Source organism: Symphalangus syndactylus, chromosome 11, assembly GCF_028878055.3.
Source record: "Symphalangus syndactylus isolate Jambi chromosome 11, NHGRI_mSymSyn1-v2.1_pri, whole genome shotgun sequence".
Classification (NCBI taxonomy): domain Eukaryota; kingdom Metazoa; phylum Chordata; class Mammalia; order Primates; family Hylobatidae; genus Symphalangus; species Symphalangus syndactylus.
This window is the reverse complement of record NC_072433.2, coordinates 24,396,607-24,414,728: the sequence shown is the minus strand read 5'-3', so window position 1 is coordinate 24,414,728 and position 18,122 is coordinate 24,396,607. Positions and strand designations below refer to the sequence as shown.

The window sequence follows — 18,122 nt, the reverse complement described above, 5'->3', positions numbered from 1 at the left end:
AGCTTTAAAAAGCCAGGGTGGGCGTGGTGGCTTAGGCCTGTAATCCCAGCACTTTGGGAGAGGCCGAGGTGGGTGGATCACTTGAGGTCAGGAGTTGGCGAACAGTCTTGCCAACACGGTGAAACCCCGTCTCTACTAAAAAAAAAAAAAAGCCACTTGACAGTTGGGGTGCAGTAGCTCATACCTATAATCCCAGCAGTTTGGGAGGCCAAGGCGGGTGGATTGTTTGAGCTCACCAATTAGAGACCAGCCTGGGCAACATGGCGAAACCCTGTCTCTACTAAAAATACAAAAATTAGGTGGGTATGGTGGTGTGCACCAGTAGTCTTAGCCACTCAGGAAAGATAGGGGGATGGTTTGAGCCCAGGAGGCAGAGGTTGCAGTGAGCTGAGATCATGCCACTGCACTTCAGCCTGGGTGATAGAGCCAGACCTTGTCTCAAAAAAAAAAAAAAAGCCACTTGCATTCAGCTTAAAATCAGATGCCCCAAACATGGAACTCTTCATAACCTTATTCATTAGAGCTTAGAATTCAGTAAGAATCAGTTGGATTTTGGATCCCATCCAGTGCATTATAGTTTTTGAAGCCTCAACAAGATTTCAGTTTACATGTCTTTCATATTTAAAGTTTGAGCAAGAGGCTGGGTGGTGGCTCATGCTTGTAATCCCTGTGCTTTGAGAGGCCAAGGCAGGAGGCTTGCTGGAAGCCAGGAGTTTGAGACCAGCCTGGGCAAAATAGCAAGACCTCGTCTCTACAAAAAAATTAAAAAATTAGCCAGATGTGTTGGTGTGTGCCTGTAGTTGCAGCTACTCAGGAGGCTGAGGCAGGATCACTTGAGCCCAAGAATTTGAGGTTACAGTGAGCTATGATTGTGCTACTGCACTTCAACCTGGGGGACAGAGTGAGACCCTGTCTCAAAAATAAAATTAAGACAGAGTTTGAACAAGGTCTCAAAATAAATTTTCTTCATTTCTTAAATAAATGTTTAAAATAAATACTATGGACTTACAAAATTTTTAAATATACAGAACGACATAAAGAAAAAAATGCAATCCTACACCTGTATGTAAGCACTATTGATATTTTGATTAAGTTCCTTCCAGACATCTTTACAGGTACATCTGTGCAGTACATGTATGTGTTTTTGTCACTCTAAAGAAGAGAAGGGATCACAGTAATGCTTTTGGGGTGGGAGGAAGCCACCTTCATGTTCAGTAATAGGGATACGTGAGGCCAGGCGTGGTGGCTCACGCCTGTAATCCTAGCACTTTGGGAGGCCAAGGCGGGCGGATCACGAGGTCTGGAGATCGAGACCATCCTGGCTAGCACAGTGAAACCCCGTCTCTACTAAAAATACAAAAAATTAGCCGGGCGTGGTGGCGGGCACCTGTAGTCCAGCTACTCAGGAGGCTGAGGCAGGAGAATGGCATGAACCCAGTAGGTGGAGCTTGCAGTGAGCTGAGATCGTGCTACTGCACTCCAGCCTGGGCGACAGAGTGAGACTCCATCTAAAAAAAAAAAAGGGATACCTAAATGGAAGAAAAAATTAGCTTCAGCATCTGAACACTCAAAACAGTTTGTAAACATCAGTGTTTGATTAAATATTTTAAGGATTATCTTCAACTATCAGGAAAAATGAAATGATTCTGAAATACGTTGCGGGTTCTGAGTTGAACTGAAAGCTCCATGTGGGGGTGTAAAGGCTCTGCTTATCCAGCCACGTGTCCAGGTTAAGGCCTTAACATAGGACTGAAACAGAAGACTTAACTTTTCGCCATTCCCAAACATAGAAACAGATGTCCATCCACAGCTCTTCAGCCATTCTGGATGGCTAATTAGATGGGGGTATGGACTGCATTGCCATCAACTCAGATAAAATTCATTGCTCTTTTAATGAGGCAATACATAAATTGTATGTGTATATCTGTTTTTGTTTTAGGATGTGTGTAGTAATCAGTTCAGTGATGCTACTGTGTGATTGAATGAACTTCTGAGTAGATCATTAAGGGTTCTTTTCCAACCACTATATTATTCAAGAATTCATTTAGAATGTCTTTAATTTCCTCCAGTTGGTAGCCCAATAGTGTACTGCCTTAAATGTTCAAAAAGCATGCCTCTGCCATTTGCAGTAACTGGAAACCTTAGGAATTTCTGCCAAAGTCCTTCAAAGCATAAAGCTGAAGTATGTATTAAAATGCCTGAGTCAGCTGCTCAAGGCATATACTGACTGCACTCCTGCTGATTTTTCTAGGGTAAAAAAATCTCCTTGGTGACCTGAGGCAACTAGCTTTTACTCTACCCAGAAGCACAGGTATTATAACTACGCACAAAAAGCACAGAGCTCTATTACATCTAAATTCCAGTATTGGAATTGTTAAATTTTTTATTATTATACTTCATTTCAGTAAATCTTTTTTAATAATGTATAAGAAAATAACTTTAGTTCTTCTACTGATTACCATTACAATTTTTTAATTCTTCTCTAACTTTCTAATTTAGTGAAGGAAAAAGAAAGGTACCTACTGTATTTATTGAATGTTTAGTACGTGCCTGAAATTTTTATTTGCTTAGTGTTACTCCCATTTTGTAGATGAGGACCTCAGAACAGTTAAGTGCGGTCACATAGCTTTGAGTAGCAAGCACAGTTAGGATTTGAACCAGGTCTTCTTGATGCCAAAGGCATCTCTATGACCACATTATGCTGTAGAATGAGCTGTCAACTATTGGGCCTGTAAAGACTATCAGCCTTATTAAATAAAAAACTAAGGCGCAGCACAGTAAGCATAATATACCACCATACGTGTGATCAGATATACACCCACGTGTATGTGTTTATTTTCATACATGCTTAGCATACCAGGCATCTCTTTGAATGGTTGCCTCCAGGAATGGAGACAGGGTAGCTAGAAATCTGGACTTTTATTATAAAAGCTTTTATACCTCTTGAGTTTTGTTTTATGTGCATGTATTACCTATTCACAGGAGAAACTGTGTGTACCACTGTGCCCAGCCAGTTTGTCTAGTTTTTGAAACAAGAACACCGTGCCTCAAGTGACAGTAATTGTAGTCATGACTGAAGTAAAAGAAGTATTTCGTGAGTTTTAAAATTGAACTTAAAAAAGCTTCCTATCTACTTAAAGCTTGATTTTCATTTGGGGCTACATTAATGGAAATAGAGTATTTTGAACAAGCAAGGGGGATCAGTTGAGTTGGCTTTGTGCTTATTAATCATACCTTGTCTTGAATATACTTTATTTTTGCACTGATTTTAAGAACTGTAATGACCTGTTTACATAGCTGTCTCCTCTGCAAGGCTGGGCATTCCTTGAGGGATAGAATCCATGGCTCATTTGCCCTTGTGTCTTTACTGGCTAGCCTAATTCTCGACACTTGATAGGTAGCTAATAAAAGTTGATTGAGTTGAATGGAAATAGAAATACTTAGCTTAGTATGGGGAGGAGAGAGAAGAGAAAAATCTGTCTTCAGATAATTACAGAGTTCTCATGTAGAAGAGAGATTAAGTTTGTTCTATATGGCTTGAGAAGACAGGGAACCAATGGGTAGAAGTATGGAGAAGTTTCTAAAGGTTGAGTCATCTAAAGCCTAGATAGGTCTGTCTTAGAATCTATCTCCAGGGGATTCATGGCTCTTTAACTTAAATTTTTTTTTTTTTTTTTTTTTTTTGAGACAGAGTCTTGCTCTGTCGCCCAGGCTGGAGTGCAGTGGCACGATCTTGGCTCACTGCAAGCTCCGCCTCCCGGGTTCACGCCATTCTCATGCCTCGGCCTCCTGAGTAGCTGGGACTACAGGCACCCGCCACCACACCCGGCTAATTTTTTTATTTTTTTAGTAGAGACGGGGTTTCACCGTGTTAGCCAGGATGGTCTCGATCTCCTGACCTCGTGATCTGCCCACCTCGGCCTCCCAAAGTGCTGAGATTACAGGCATGAGCCACCGTGCCCAGCCTTAACTTAACTTTTTTACCCCCACTTTTTGTTTGTTTGTTTGTTTTTGAGGCAGAGTCTTGCTCTGTCGCCCAGGCTGGAGTGCAGTGGCACAATCTCAGCTCACTGCAACCACTGCCTCCCGGGTTCAAGTGATTCTCCTGCCTCAGCTTCATGAGTAGTTGGGACTACAGGTGCATGCCACCACACTCACCTACTTTTTTGTATTTTTGGTAGAGACGGGGTTTCACTATGTTGACCAGGCTGGCCTCGAACTCCTGACCTCAAGTGATCCGCCCGCCTCAGCCTCCCAAAGTGCTGGGATTACAGGTGTGAGCCACCGTGCCCAGCCATTTCCCCCACTTTGTTATAGATATAGCATGTATGTGAATACTTTAGTTATCGCTTATTATAGGAAGCAAAATTACTAACCTTCTTCTTTGATTTTTTTGTTCATAGTCAAGTTCATCCGAGAAGTAACACCATATATCAAGAAGCCATCATTAGTGTCAGATCTGCCGTGGGAAGGTGCAGCCCCCCAGTCACCAAGCTTTAGTGGCAGTGAGGACTCTGGTTCGCCAAAACACCAGAACAGCACCAAGGACAGGAAGATCATCCCTCTCAAAATGTGCTTTGCTGCTAGAAACCTAAGCATGCCGGATCTGGAAAACAGGTGAGGTGTACCTAACAAGAACATCGTACCTACAGCGTTACAAATTTAAGGACATGTTGCAGTATTATATGACTCTGTTAACTCAGTTATACAGAGGAAAACATGAGTCTGAGGTGAGAGATGCATTTTGGGGGTTCCACATTTTAAGTTATTCTACATATATACATGTATATGTGTAGAAAAAATTTTGGACAGACACACAAGAAACTATTAATGGCTTTACCTCTAGGGTGTCAAATAAGATTAAAGGAGAAAAAGAAAGAGGGGGCATCTTCTCTTCCTTTTATATCTTTCTGTAATGTTAATACTTTTTTCGCTATGAATATGTACTACTTTATAATTGAAAGAAGTCTTGTTAAAGAGAAATTTTTAAATATCTCCTTAGATGGAAATTCCTTATACTGTAGGTAGTATAGAGTTAGAGGTCTGCATTATGGTTCTGGCTGAATCAACCAGCAGTGTGACTCTGGCAAGTTAGCTTCCCTTGACCTCAGTTTCCTGATTTGCAAAATGAGAAAATTAGATTGGATAATTTCTGATGTCCGTCCTAGTTCTATAATCATATGTGTTCTATAACTTTATCTTCATTAACTCAGTGAAGTGGCACTGGTAGACCGAATGTTAGGTTAGAGATTAGGGGAAAAAATAAGATGAAAATAACTTTCCCAAAGACATAGTTAAGGACAGACTTTTTATAATGTGTTTTCACTATTATGGTCTCCTCTGATCTTAATGCACAGCCAGGTCCCTGATCAGGATGGAATGGAACACAGAAGACACCAAGAAACTGAATGGCCTCCTTGGGTTTTTAAGGCCTCCTTGGGTGTTAAAGGCTTTAAAGCTTCTGCTCTGTAGTATATTACGTGGTTTGCTGGAATGAACTGAGCTCTGCAGTCAGACAGACCTTGGTTTGAATCCCAACTAGGTCACCTGCTCAAAGTAAGGTTCTGAGCAAGTCCCTTCACTTCCATATACCGCCATGTCATCATCTGTAAAAAAGGGGTAATGGTACTTAGTGTGCAGATTAAATGAGATGGCACCTATAAAGGCCCTTACACAGAGCCAAGCACATACAGTAGGTTCTCAAGAAATAGTATTTTTAAAAAGTCTTAACTCTGCTGGGCACAATGGCTCACACCTGTAATCCCAGCACTTTGGGAGGCCAGGGTTAGAGAATTGCTTAAAGCCAGAAGTTTAAGACCAGCTTGGGCAACATAGTGAGACCTCGCCTCTATAGCATTTTTTAAAAAAAATTAGCCAGACATACTGGCGTGTACCTGTAGTCCTAGCTACTTGGGAGGCTGAGGTGGGAGGATCACTTGAACACAAGAGTTCAAGGCTGCGGTGAGCTAGGATTGTGCCACTGCACTGTAGCCTGGGTGACAGAACAATATCCTGTCTCTTAAGAAAAGTCTTAACTGACTACTATGTAAACACATTTTGAAAATTATATTCTGATATATTTAAATTGTTGGCTTTGTTTTAAAACTTCAAGACATTGTAGAAATTACTTTGTGCTACATATAGGTTTATTTCTGGAAGGTTGTGTGTATGTTGAATCATCTAAGTGCAACACAGGTTGATCTTTAAAGGAATTTTATATTCTTTTCATAAAGTAAGAATTTAATTTGGGCTGGGCGAGGTGGCTCATGCCTGTAATCCCAGCACTTTGGGAGACTGAGGCAGGTGGATTACTTGAGGTCAGGAGTTCGAGACCAGCCTGGCTAACATGGTGAAACCCTGTCTCCGCTAAAAATACAAAACAGCCAGGCGTGGTGGCAGGCACCTGTAATCCCAGCTACTTGGAAGGCTGAGGCAGGAGAATTGCTTAAACCTGGGAGGCAGAGGTTGTAGTGAGCCAAGATTGCGTCCTCTAGTCTGGGTGACAGAACGAGACTCTGTCTCAAATAAAATAAAATAAATAAATAAACAAATCAGATACATTTGAGCCAGACACGGTGGTGGCTCACACCTATCATCCCAATACTTTGGAAGGCTGAGGCAGGAGGATTGCTTGAGGCCAGGAGTTTAAGACTAGCTTGGGCAACATAACAAGACCCTATCTCTACAAAAAAAAAAAAAAAAAAAAAAAGAGAGAGAAAAAAAGAGATATATTTTTATATAAAAAGAGATATATTATATATATATAGAGAGAGAGAGAGAGAGAGAGCCCTTCGTCTGTTAATCATGGGCTTTTTTTTTTTTTTTTTTTTAAGTTAGAGGCCATAGAGGATTAAATAGAATAGAGAAACAATGTGATAAAGAAGAACAAATTGCAACTACATTTGTCAACTAGCTGTCAGGCTGAGAAAAGTACACAGCCAATTTTGTTATAAATCATTTCTTTTCTTTTCTCTTTTTTTTTTTTTTTTGAGACAGGGCTTCACTCCCCTTGCCCAGGCTAGAGTACAATGGTATGGGCTCAGCTCACTGCAACCTCTGCCTCCTGGGCTCAAGTAATTCCCCTGCCTCAGCCTCCCAAGTAGCTGGGACTACAGGTACATGCCATTGTGCCCAGCTAATTTTTGTATTTTTTGTAGAGACAGGGTTTTGCTACATTGCCCAGAGTGGTCTCCAACTCCCTAGATTCCAGCAATCTACTCGCTTTGGTCTCCCAAAGTGCTGGGATTACAGGCATGAGCCACTGCGCCCGGCCATAAATCATTTCTGAGAATAGGTACCTATAGTGCTGCTGATGTAGTGAAGAAAAAGACAAAACGTTATAAAGTTTCTTTTTTTATTTATTTATTTTATTAATTTTTTTTTGCACACAAAACAATAAACATTTTCTGAAAGTACATACAAACAAAAAGATGCATATCAAACATATTAGGAAGGTTGCACATGGGAAGACGGGGAATAGAAATGGGGGGTGGGAATTAAAGAAAATAAATGAGAGAGGGACTTTGTATGGATCAATGATAATAACTCAATCCTCTATTTGACAAAGAAGAAGGAGAAGGAAGAGGAAGAAAAAGAAAGTGGGATAAAGGATCAGAAAGGGAGGAAAATAGAAAAAATTAGAGTATGACTCCAGGGTAGACCTGTTTTGTCGTCGCTGGGTTGGTTGGTTGATTTGTCGTATTTTTCATATGTTTTGCCATGTTGGCCAGGCTGGTCTCGAACTCCTAGCCTCAAGTGATCAACCCGCCTCGGCCTCCCAGAGTACTGGGACTACAGGCGTGAGCCACCACGTTCAGCCCCCACATTGCTTCTGGCCTCTGTGGTAGACCTCCCAGACGGGGCAGCCGGGCAGAGGTGCTCCCCACATCCCAGACGGGGCAGCCGGGCAGAGGCGCTCCTCACTTCTTCCCAGACAGGGCGGCCGGGCAGAGGCGCTCCTCACTTCTTCCCAGACGGGGCGGCCGGGCAGAGGCGCTCCTCACTTCTTCCCAGACGGGGCGGCCGGGCAGAGGCGCTCCTCATATTCCAGACGATGGGCGGCCGGGCAGAGGCGCTCCTCACTTCCCAGACGATGGGCGGCCGGGCAGAGGCGCTCCGCACTTCCCAGACGGGGCGGCCGGGCAGAGACGCTCCTCACTTCTTCGCAGACGGGGTGGCCGGGCAGAGGCGCTCCTCACTTCCCAGACGGGGCGGCCGGGCAGAGGCGCTCCTCACTTCCTAGACGGGGTGGCGGCCGGGCAGAGTCGCTCCTCACATCCCAGACGATGCGTGGCCGGGCAGAGGGGCTCCTCACATCCCAGACGATGGGCGGCCAGGCAGAGACATTCCTCACTTCCTAGACGGGGTGGCGGCCGGGCAGAGGCGCTCCTCACCTCCCAGACGGGGCGGCGGCCGGACAGAGGCTGCAATCCCAGCACCCTGGGAGGCCAAGGCAGGCGGCTGGGAGGCGGAGGCTGCACCGAGCCAAGACCACGCCACCGCACTCCAGCCCGGGCAACACTGAGCACCGAGTGAGCAAGACTCCGTCTGCAGTCCCAGCACCTCAGGAGGCCGAGGTGGGCAGACCACTCGAGGTCAGGAGCTGGAGACCAGCCTGGCCGACATGGCGAAACCGCGCCTCCAGCCAAGGGAGAAAAACCAGGGAGGGGTGGTGGCGCGCCCCGGCAATCCCAGGCAGCCCGCAGGCTGGGGCAGGAGAATCACGGGAGCCAGACGCAGGGAGTCTGCAGCGAGCCGACTGTACTCCAGCCTGGGCCACAGAGGGAAGAAAAGAAAGAGGAAAGGGAAGGAAGGAAGGAAGGAGGGAAGGAGGGAGGGAGGGAAGGAGGGAGGGAGGGAAGGAGGGAGGGAGGGCAGGCAGGCAAAAACGTTATAAAGTTTCTGTAGAAACCCGGAGTTGTGGGAGTGGGCAAAGAAGGAAGGAAGAAGATGATATGACTTGGCTGTATTGCTAAACGTTGTGCTACTTCATCATTCACTAAGGATTGAAGTCCAGTTAACCTTGGTCTTTGTTAAAACTTGGGGGCTGAATTCTCTTTGACATATTTATACACTAAAGACATTTGGTGATGGTCAGATGTGAAATAGATTTTCAGAACCAAACGGAGAGGGCAGTTTGGGGCTACAAGAGTTGTACTATTATACCTTCCTTTTCAGTAAATGATCTGTCTACTTGACCATGGCATACTATATAAGGAAAGGTCTTAGAAGATCCATGCTAGTTTTGAGATTCTCAGTCTTAATGCTGCAAAGTAACTTGTTCTAATTTTACTTAAGATATCAAAATTTGGCCGGGTGCAGTGGCTCACACCTGTAATCCCAGCACTTTGAGAGGCCAAGGCGGGTGGATCACTTGACATCAGGAGTTCGAGACCAACCTGGCCAACATGGTGAAACCCCATTTCTACTAAAAATACAAAAATTAGCTAGGTGTGGTGGTGCACACCTGTAATCCCAGCTATTCGGGAGGCTGAGATAGGAGAATTGCTTGAACCCGGGAGGTGGAGGTTGCAGTGGGCTGAGATTGCGGCACTTTGCAAGACTCTGTTTCAAAAAAAATTTTTTTTAAATAAAAAATGCTGCAAATGATTTGCTTTTTGTAAAATATAAATTGGAAGAGATTCAAGGTTATTCCTATGCTGATACCACTTATACTTGCATTTCCATGTGCTTTTTAGTCATAAAAGCAGTAGGATTACAAGGAGTTTGCAAAAAATATGCATAACTTTGGCTATACTCATGGGAATGTGAACATCTGTGTGTCTTGGCAGAAAAAATGTACAGAACCATTAACTAATTAGACCTCAGTTATGAGAGAAGATAGAAGTTAGGAAGATAGGCTTCGTAATGTTGGTCAAGCTACTTGTTTTCCACAAGCCTTGCATTTCCCCTGTATAAAATAAGATTATAGGAGGATTAAATAAGACAATAATTGTAGAATCAGTAAGTTCTCAAGTTATTATTATAGGCATTGTTAGTGTCCTTGTGACCTTAAATAAGTTCCTTAATTTCTCTGTCCCCCTGTTTTCTCTGTAGAATGGACATAATATCTGCTCAACTATGTACTTCAGAATGAGAATAATATCTATAAAATAACTCAAGGCTGGGGGCTCATGCCTGTAATCCCAGCACTTTGGGAGACCGAGGCAGGCAGATCACTTGAGGCCAGGAGTTTGTGACCCTGTTTCTACTAAAAATAACAAAAAATTGCTCAGGCATGGTGGCACACACCTGTAATCCCAGCTACTCAAGAGGCTGAGGCATGAGAATCTCTTGAACCTGGGAGGCAGAGGTTGCAGTGAGCCAAGATTGTGCCACTGCACTCCAGCCTGGACACACCAGGTGAAAGAGTGAGATTCTGTCTCAAAAAGAAATAAAAATAAAATAATAAAATAACTTGGAGCTCATTGGTCCTTAAATTTATCTCAGCTCTGTTAAAGGAAATATCCATTTGTTTATCTGTTTTTTATTGATGGTCACTTGAACAATTTCCAGTGTGGAGTTAGTATTAATAAAGTTACTGAATATTTTTGTACTTTCCTTTTTTTTTTTGTTTTCCTTCTGGTTTGAAGGCCTCAGAAACATTTTCATTTCTGTTGGGTAAATTCGTAAGAGTGGAATTGCTGGGTCAAAGGATAGGTGCATGTTTTAGTTTAAAAAAAAAAAAAAACAAACTAGGCCAGGCATGGTGGCTCACGCCTGTAATCCCAACACTTTGGGAGGCCGAGGTGAGCAGATCACCTGAGGTCAGGAGTTCAAGACCAGCCTGACCAACGTGGAGAAACCCCGTCTCTACTAAAAATACAAAGTTAGCCAGACATGGTGGCTCATGCCTGTAATCCCAGCTACTCAGGAGGCTGAGGGAGGAGAATCGCATGAACTCGGTAGGCGGAGGTTGCGGTGAGCTGAGATTGCACCATTACTTACACTCCAGCCTGGGCAACAAGAGTGAAACTCCGTCTCAAAAACAACAACAACAACAACAAACTGCCAGGCTGGGCACAGTGGCTTATTCCTGTAATCCCAGTACTTTGGGAGGTCGAGGCGGGTGGATCACCTGAGGTCAGGAGTTTGAGACCAGCTGGGCCAACATGGCGAAACCCCATCTCTGCTAAAAAAAAAAAAAAAAAAAAAAAAGGTAAACTGCCAGACTTTCTTCCAAAGTAATTGTGCCATTTTATGTTCATGCCAATATATGAGAGTTTTCATTGCTCCACATCCTCACCAAAAGGTGTCAGTCTTTTTAATATTTACCTTTCTGATGGGTGCATAGTGGAATCTTTTTGTGGCTCATCCTTCATTCTTATCTAAAGCCTTCACTTTCTAAACTAAAAATGTGTTTGATATTAGAGGGAAATACCCTTTTTTCTGCCTTACTACTTTGATTTAGTTTCATAGAGCTGAGAAAAAGTAAAAAGTGCTAATGATCAGAATGAGTAAGTACAGGGGAAGAGGAATTTTACTCCCTTCCTCTACCTTGAGTTTTCAAGACCTCGCTGGATGCATCTTGATGCATCTGGTAATTATAAGTATTTCATTCTGGAAAACGAACACTTATTAAATAATGATGAAGTCCAAGGAGAGAACATGAGCCCTTTCCTTAGCAATCAGTATTATAGCCAGTGTGAAGTTTAGGAAGAACAAGGTGTTCTTAAACACTCCTTTCGGAAATGTAAATCCGTGTTCTTTGCACTGGTTCACAGTGCCTCAGTCATCTTCACATTGGCTATTTTCCATGTAAAGGGTAAGTTTTGCCTTTATAATGTGTAAAATTATATGATTATTACTGAGTTGAACACATAAGTTATATCAAAGACTTTGCTAAACAGAAGTAAAGTAAGTTAGACTTACAGAATCCTGTGTACCTTGGCCGGGCGCGGTGGCTCACGCTTGTAATCCCAGCACTTTGGGAGGCCGAGGCGGGCGGATCACGAGGTCAGGAGATCGAGACCACGGTGAAACTCCGTCTCTACTAAAAATACAAAAAAAAATTAGCCGGGCATGGTGGCGGGCGCCTGTAGTCCCAGCTACTCGGAGAGGCTGAGGCAGGAGAATGGCGTGAACCCGGGAGGCGGAGCTTGCAGTGAGCCGAGATCGCGCCACTGCACTCCAACCTGGGTGACAGAGCGAGACTCCGTCTCAAAAAAAAAAAAAAGAATCCTGTGTACCTAAACACTGATTTGATTCATCTGATCAAAATGTTAATTGCATTTCTCAGAAAATCGTCTGCTTTGACAAGAGGCCAAAACTTCACACATTATAGCTGTCTCTTCTTCTCCCTTGTGGACCCAAATGATTACTGGCAGATTGTCTCCATATTTTTATTAGCAAAGTTTTCATTGGAATTTTCTTTTAAAATAGCAGTAGGCTTTACAAATTACTTTGTCCCCTTTGTCAGTTTTTTTTTTTTTTTTTTTTGAAATGGAGTCTCTGTTGCCCAGGCCAGAGTGCAGTCGCATGATCTTGGCTCACTGCAAGCTCCGCCTCCCGGGTTCATGCCATTCTCCTGCCTCACCCTCCCGAGTAGCTGGGACTACAGGCGCCCGCCACCACGCCCGGCTAATTTTTTGTATTTTTAGTAGAGGCGGGGTTTCACTGTGTTAGCCAGGATGGTCTCGATCTCCTGACCTTGTGATCCACCCACCTTGGCCTCCCAAAGTGCTGGGATTACAGGCGTGAGCCACCGTGCCTGGCCCCCTTTGTCAGTTTTAATGGTTTCTTCAAAGGTGGACTCTTTTGGATCCTAGACTCATCAGTCCTATTTTGGAGCTTCTTTTCTGTTTCTTCTAATTTAATTTTCTATTTCGCAATCCCTTTTCAAGAAAAATCACAAAATTTTTCTTTTCATAAAAAATTGATTAACTGGCCAGGCATTACAAAAACAAAAAACTGGTTAACTGTCAGTGGGAAATAACTTACTGTCTACTATCATCTTTTTTCAGCCCAGTGGTCCCGGCATCTACTTGTGTTTAATCAGGCTTAGTTTTATTTTATAACAGATTTATTTTCCATTCTTCCAGTTATTAATAACTAGGATCTGAGACATCAGGATTTTCAGAACTCAGACTGTGTCAAAGGAGAAATGTCTGAGAGATTGTCCTAGGAATTGTATGATGTGTAAAGACTTTCAGAAGGTGAACATTCTGTGCCTCAAGAAGGATGAACTGATTGCTATCTGTAGTGCTAAGTAGGTCAGTAGGAGGAGTGAAGGAAATTTCTGGTCAAGGTTTTGCAGCTGAACTTTTAGCATGTGCTTAAAAGATGTTATACTGGTTACAGTGCCAAAGCAACTAGATGGAAATAAATAGTCCGTCTAGAAAATAGTCAGCCAGATATATTATCTGAAATAAGGACATCATTGCCTCCCCCACCCAGTTTGGTGGATGAGGCTGATTCTGAATCTTCTGCTAGAATGAGGGTGGGGCAGTCACTGGCCACTCATGGGGAATGCTGACAGGCTTTCAACCATACCACGTAGAGTAAAGCTGCATGCTTTACTCCCACTTCCAGAGGTAACTGGTACCACCGCTTCCCCGGCCTCTTAGGGATTCTCCAACATGGATTGGCTGGGATTTGGCTCTTTCCACTTTTCTTAAGTCAGCTAAGTCATTTAACTCGTCTGTTTACTAGCTTCCAAAATTTTGTTTTAGTCACTCCTCTCCTGTTCTTGGATTTGTAAGATTATGCTTTTAAAAAAATCCCCTCTAGTTTGGTGGTAATTTCTTACATACAACCCCAGAAGCACAATCCATAAAGAAAAAACTGACAACTTGAACTGCTTTAAAATTTAAAACTTCAGCTCTGCAAAAGACACTTAAGAGAATGAAAAGACAAGCCACACATTGGGAAAAAATCTTTACAAAATACATATCCAATAAAAGACTGGTATCCCGAATATACAGAGGGGCCAAGCATGGTGGCTCATGATTGTAATCCTAGCACTTTAGGAGGCCAAGGCAGGAGGGTCACTTGAGCCCAGGAGTTCAAGACCAGCCTGGCAACATAGTGAGACCCCATCTCTACAAAAAAAAAATTTTTTTTAAAGTAGATGGGTGTGGTGGTGCACACCTGTAGTCCCAGCTAACTGGGAGGCTGAGGTGGAAGGATCACTTGAGACCTGTATGGTCATGGCTGCAATGGTCTCTTAGGATGGAAGAATTTCTGCCCAGTAATCTGTGTCCCTACTGATGACTTCTGTGTGTAGTCTTATTCTTCTTGCATTGAATTAAATCTCACCAGGCCATTTCTGTCTTTATGTAATTCATCTCACATCCCACCATAAAATTATTTTATTATTATTTTTATTTTATTTATTTATTTTTTAGAGACAGGATCTCCCTTTGTCACCCAGGCTAGAGTACAGTGGTACTCTCATAGCTCACTCTAGCCTTGAACTCCTGTGCTCAAGAGATCCTCCCGCCTCAGCCTCCCTAGTAGCTAGGACTGCAGATGTATATCACCATGCCTGGCTAATAAAAAAAAATTTGAGGGCCATGCACAGTGGCTCACGCCTGTAACCCCAGCACTTTGGGAGGCCGAGGCAGGTGGATCACGAGGTCAGGAGGTCGAAACCATCCTGGCTAACACGGTGAAACCCCGTCTCTACTAAAAATACAAAAAATTAGCCGGGCGTGGTGGCGGGCGCCTGTAGTCCCAGCTACTCTGGAGGCTGAGGCAGAAGAATGGCGTGAACCCAGGAGGCGGAGCTTGCAGTGAGCCGAGATCACGACACCGCACTCCAGCCTAGGCGAAAGAGCGAGACTCCATCTCAAAAAAAAAAAGATTTTGTGGGAGCCAGGCATGATGGTTCATGCCTATAATCCCAACACTTTGGGAGGCTGAGGCGGGTGGATCACCTGAGGTCAGGAATTTCAGACCAGCCTGACCAACATGGTGAATCCCCCTCTCTACTAAAGATACAAAAACTAGCCAGATGTGGTGGCACATGCCTGTAATCCCAGCTACTTGGGAGGCTGAGGCAGGAGAATCACTTAAACCAGGAGGTGGAGGTTGCAGTGAGCTGAGACCGCGCCATTGCACTCCAGCCCGGGCAACAAGAGGTAAACTCTGTCTCAAAAAAAAAAAAAAAATTGGTTGGGGTGCGGGGCGGTGCAGTGGCTCACACCTGTAATCCCAGCACTTTGGGAGGCTGAGGCGGGTGGATCATGAGGTCAGGAGTTCGAGACCAGCCTGGCCAACATAGTGAAACCCCGTCTCTACTAAAAATACGAAAACTAGCCGGGCGCGGTGGCGGGCACCAGTAGTCCCAGCTACTCGGGAGGCTGAAGCAGGAGAATCACTTGAAACCAGAAGGCGGAGGTTGCAGTGAGCCAAAATCGGGCCACTGCACTCTAGCCTGGGTGAAAGAGCGAAACTCCGTCTCAAAAAAAAAAAAAAAAAAGTTTTGTAGAGATGGGGTCTCACTTTGTTGCCCAGGCTGGTCTCAAACTCCTGGCCTCAAGTGATTTCCCCGCCTCAGCCTCCCAAAGTGTTGGGATTACAGGCATGAGTCACTGTACTTGGCCTAATTTTTTTAAATTGTGGTAAAATACACATAAAATTTCTTAATCGTTTTTAAGTGTACAGGTCAGAGGTGTTAAATATTCATATTTTTGTACAACCAACGTCCAGAAATTTTTCTTCTTGCAAAACTAAAATTCTCTACTGATTTAAAAACTCCCTATTTCACCCTTCCTTCAGCTCCTGGCACCTACCATTCTGCTTTCTGTGAGTTTGCTTTAGATACTTCATAAAAGTAGGCTCATACATTATTTCTTCTTTCGTGACTGGCTTATTTTACTTAGTATAATATCCTCAATGTTGATGCATGTTGCAACATGTGTTAGGATTTCTTTCCTTATTAAGGCTGAATAATGCCATTATATGTATATACCACATTTTGTTTATCCATTCATCCATTGATGGACATTTGGGTTGCCTCCACCTTTTGGCTATTGTGAATGATGCTGCTATAAACATGGGTGTACAAATGTCTCATAAAATTAGTTTTTAAGTTCATTGTTTTGATCATGTTGCCCTCCTGTTGAGAATTCTAAGTGATTCTATGTTACTAATAGTTACCAGTTAAGGCCAGGCACAGTGGCTCACGCCTGTAATCCCAGCACTTTGGGAGACCAAGGCAGGCGGATCACTTGAGGTCAGGAGTTCGAGACCAGCCTGGCCAACATGGTGAAACCCTGTCTCTACTAAAAATACAAAAATTAGCCAGGCTTGGTGGCGTGTGCCTGTAATCCTAGCTACTTGGGAGGCTGAGGCAGGAGAATCGCTTGAACCCGGGAGGCAGAGGTTTTAGCCGAGATCGTGCCACTGCACTCCAGCCTGGGCAAAGAGTGAGAATCCATCTCAAAAAAAAAAAAAAAAAAAAAAGTTACCAATTAATATTCAGACCTAACCTGCTATTCAAGACCCTCTAAATTCTGGAACCAAGCTACGTCTTAATATGTTTAGGTATAGAATAGGAAATCAAATAAAGAGCTCATCGGAACTGTATCTAAATAAAAAGCAAATAGCTTAAAACTTGGTATCTAAAGGTTTTCCTCTGAGTAATATGACCTTTCAAATATGGACTTTTCTTAAGCCTTTTGGCTGTTCACAACTCTTATTTTATGTTTCTGTTTTCTAGAACTTTTGTCCTATTTTGCTGTTACCATAGAATTTTGACAGCATATAAAAGATGGATAGACTGATAGGTAGGCCTGGAAGTAGCTAGATGATCTACTTTTTTCATCACTGTATCTCCAGTACCAGTGCCTAACACAATATTTGGCATATAGTAGGTGCTCAATAAATGTTTATTTAAGAAAGGATAGACCAACCGGAATTCAAATGAAAATGAATATTTGCAATACAAAATATTACAACTTAAAGTATTTGGAATTATAAAGGGTTTAGAAACTGACAAAAAGAGCTTCAAAGCAGAAATGCTAGTGTACTTGTAAATTGCTTATCTTTTTGACAAGTGGCATAGAATCTGATGATAGTGCTTTTAGGCAGCAAAATCTGTCTTCAGAAAATAATGCAAAGAAAACTCTCTCCCTGGTCATTGGCAGTTTGTCAATTTGTAGCCTACCATGAAAAACACTCCTAATGGTTTTTTTTTTCCATTTTAAAAGATACATACATACATATACTCACAGCAGTTATATGTATTAGTCATTTATTTATTTATTTGACTTTTAAAATTCATCTTTGTAAGAACTTTGATTAAAACACAAAACAATATTCAATAGATTGCTTTATAAATAATTTTTCAATGTATATTTAAAATATTTTAGCTATTTTCTAAAGGTTACTTTTGAAATATAGATTGTTCTCGGTGAGCATTAACTAATACAGAGCAGTCATAGTGTTGATCTCTTAACTATTTTTCTACCATAACTCACTAGAGGTGTAATCATATAAAAGTACCCAAACACAGTTCCAAATTTTCATGAAGAGTAATAATCTTCTGCTAATTTTCTTTTTTCTTTTTCTTTCTTTTTTTTTTTTGAGAGGGAGTCTCGCTTTGTCGCCCAGGCTGGAGTGCAGTGGCGCGGTCTTGGCTCACTGCAACCTCCGGCTCTTGGGTTCAAGCAATTCTCCTGCCTCAGCCTCCCGAGTTCAAGCAATTCTCCTGCCTCAGCCTCCCGAGTAGCTAGGGTTACAGGCATGTGCCACCACGCCTGGCTAATTTTTGTATATTTTAGTAGAGATGGGGTTTTGCCATGTTGGTCAGGCCGGTCTCAAACTCCTGACTTCAGGTGATCTGCCCATCTCAGCCTCCCAAAGTGCTGGGATTACAGGCGTGAGCCACCATGCCTGGCCGCTAATTTTCTATTTATTTCACATAATGTAAATTTCAGTTCATTATATGGCAGTACACCTTTTTAAGCTGGCACTACTTTATACCAGAATTTCCTAAATGTTTAAAAGGGTATCAGTTCCTTCTTTATAGTGTGCCTATGTGGTTCAGCAAGCATGCTTTTCATTTCTTAGACATAGAAATTAAGGCAAAGTGATCTACTGTAGACTCTACAGTAGGTTCCCTCAGCTTATTACATTAACACTGAAATGACAGATCCAGCAGTTGGTGTTTCTTTTTT

General features: G+C 42.9%; 1 protein-coding gene across 1 annotated transcript in view; it reads left to right on the top strand.

Moving 5' to 3' along the window:
- Window positions 1-18,122, top strand: part of SNTB2 (syntrophin beta 2) — a 124,421-nt gene that overhangs the window by 58,571 nt on the left and 47,728 nt on the right. Inside the window, exon 2 of the mRNA XM_055298445.2 lies at window positions 4,404-4,617. Coding sequence (XP_055154420.1) covers window positions 4,404-4,617 — 214 coding nt within the window. The remainder of the gene's footprint in view (window positions 1-4,403; window positions 4,618-18,122) is intronic.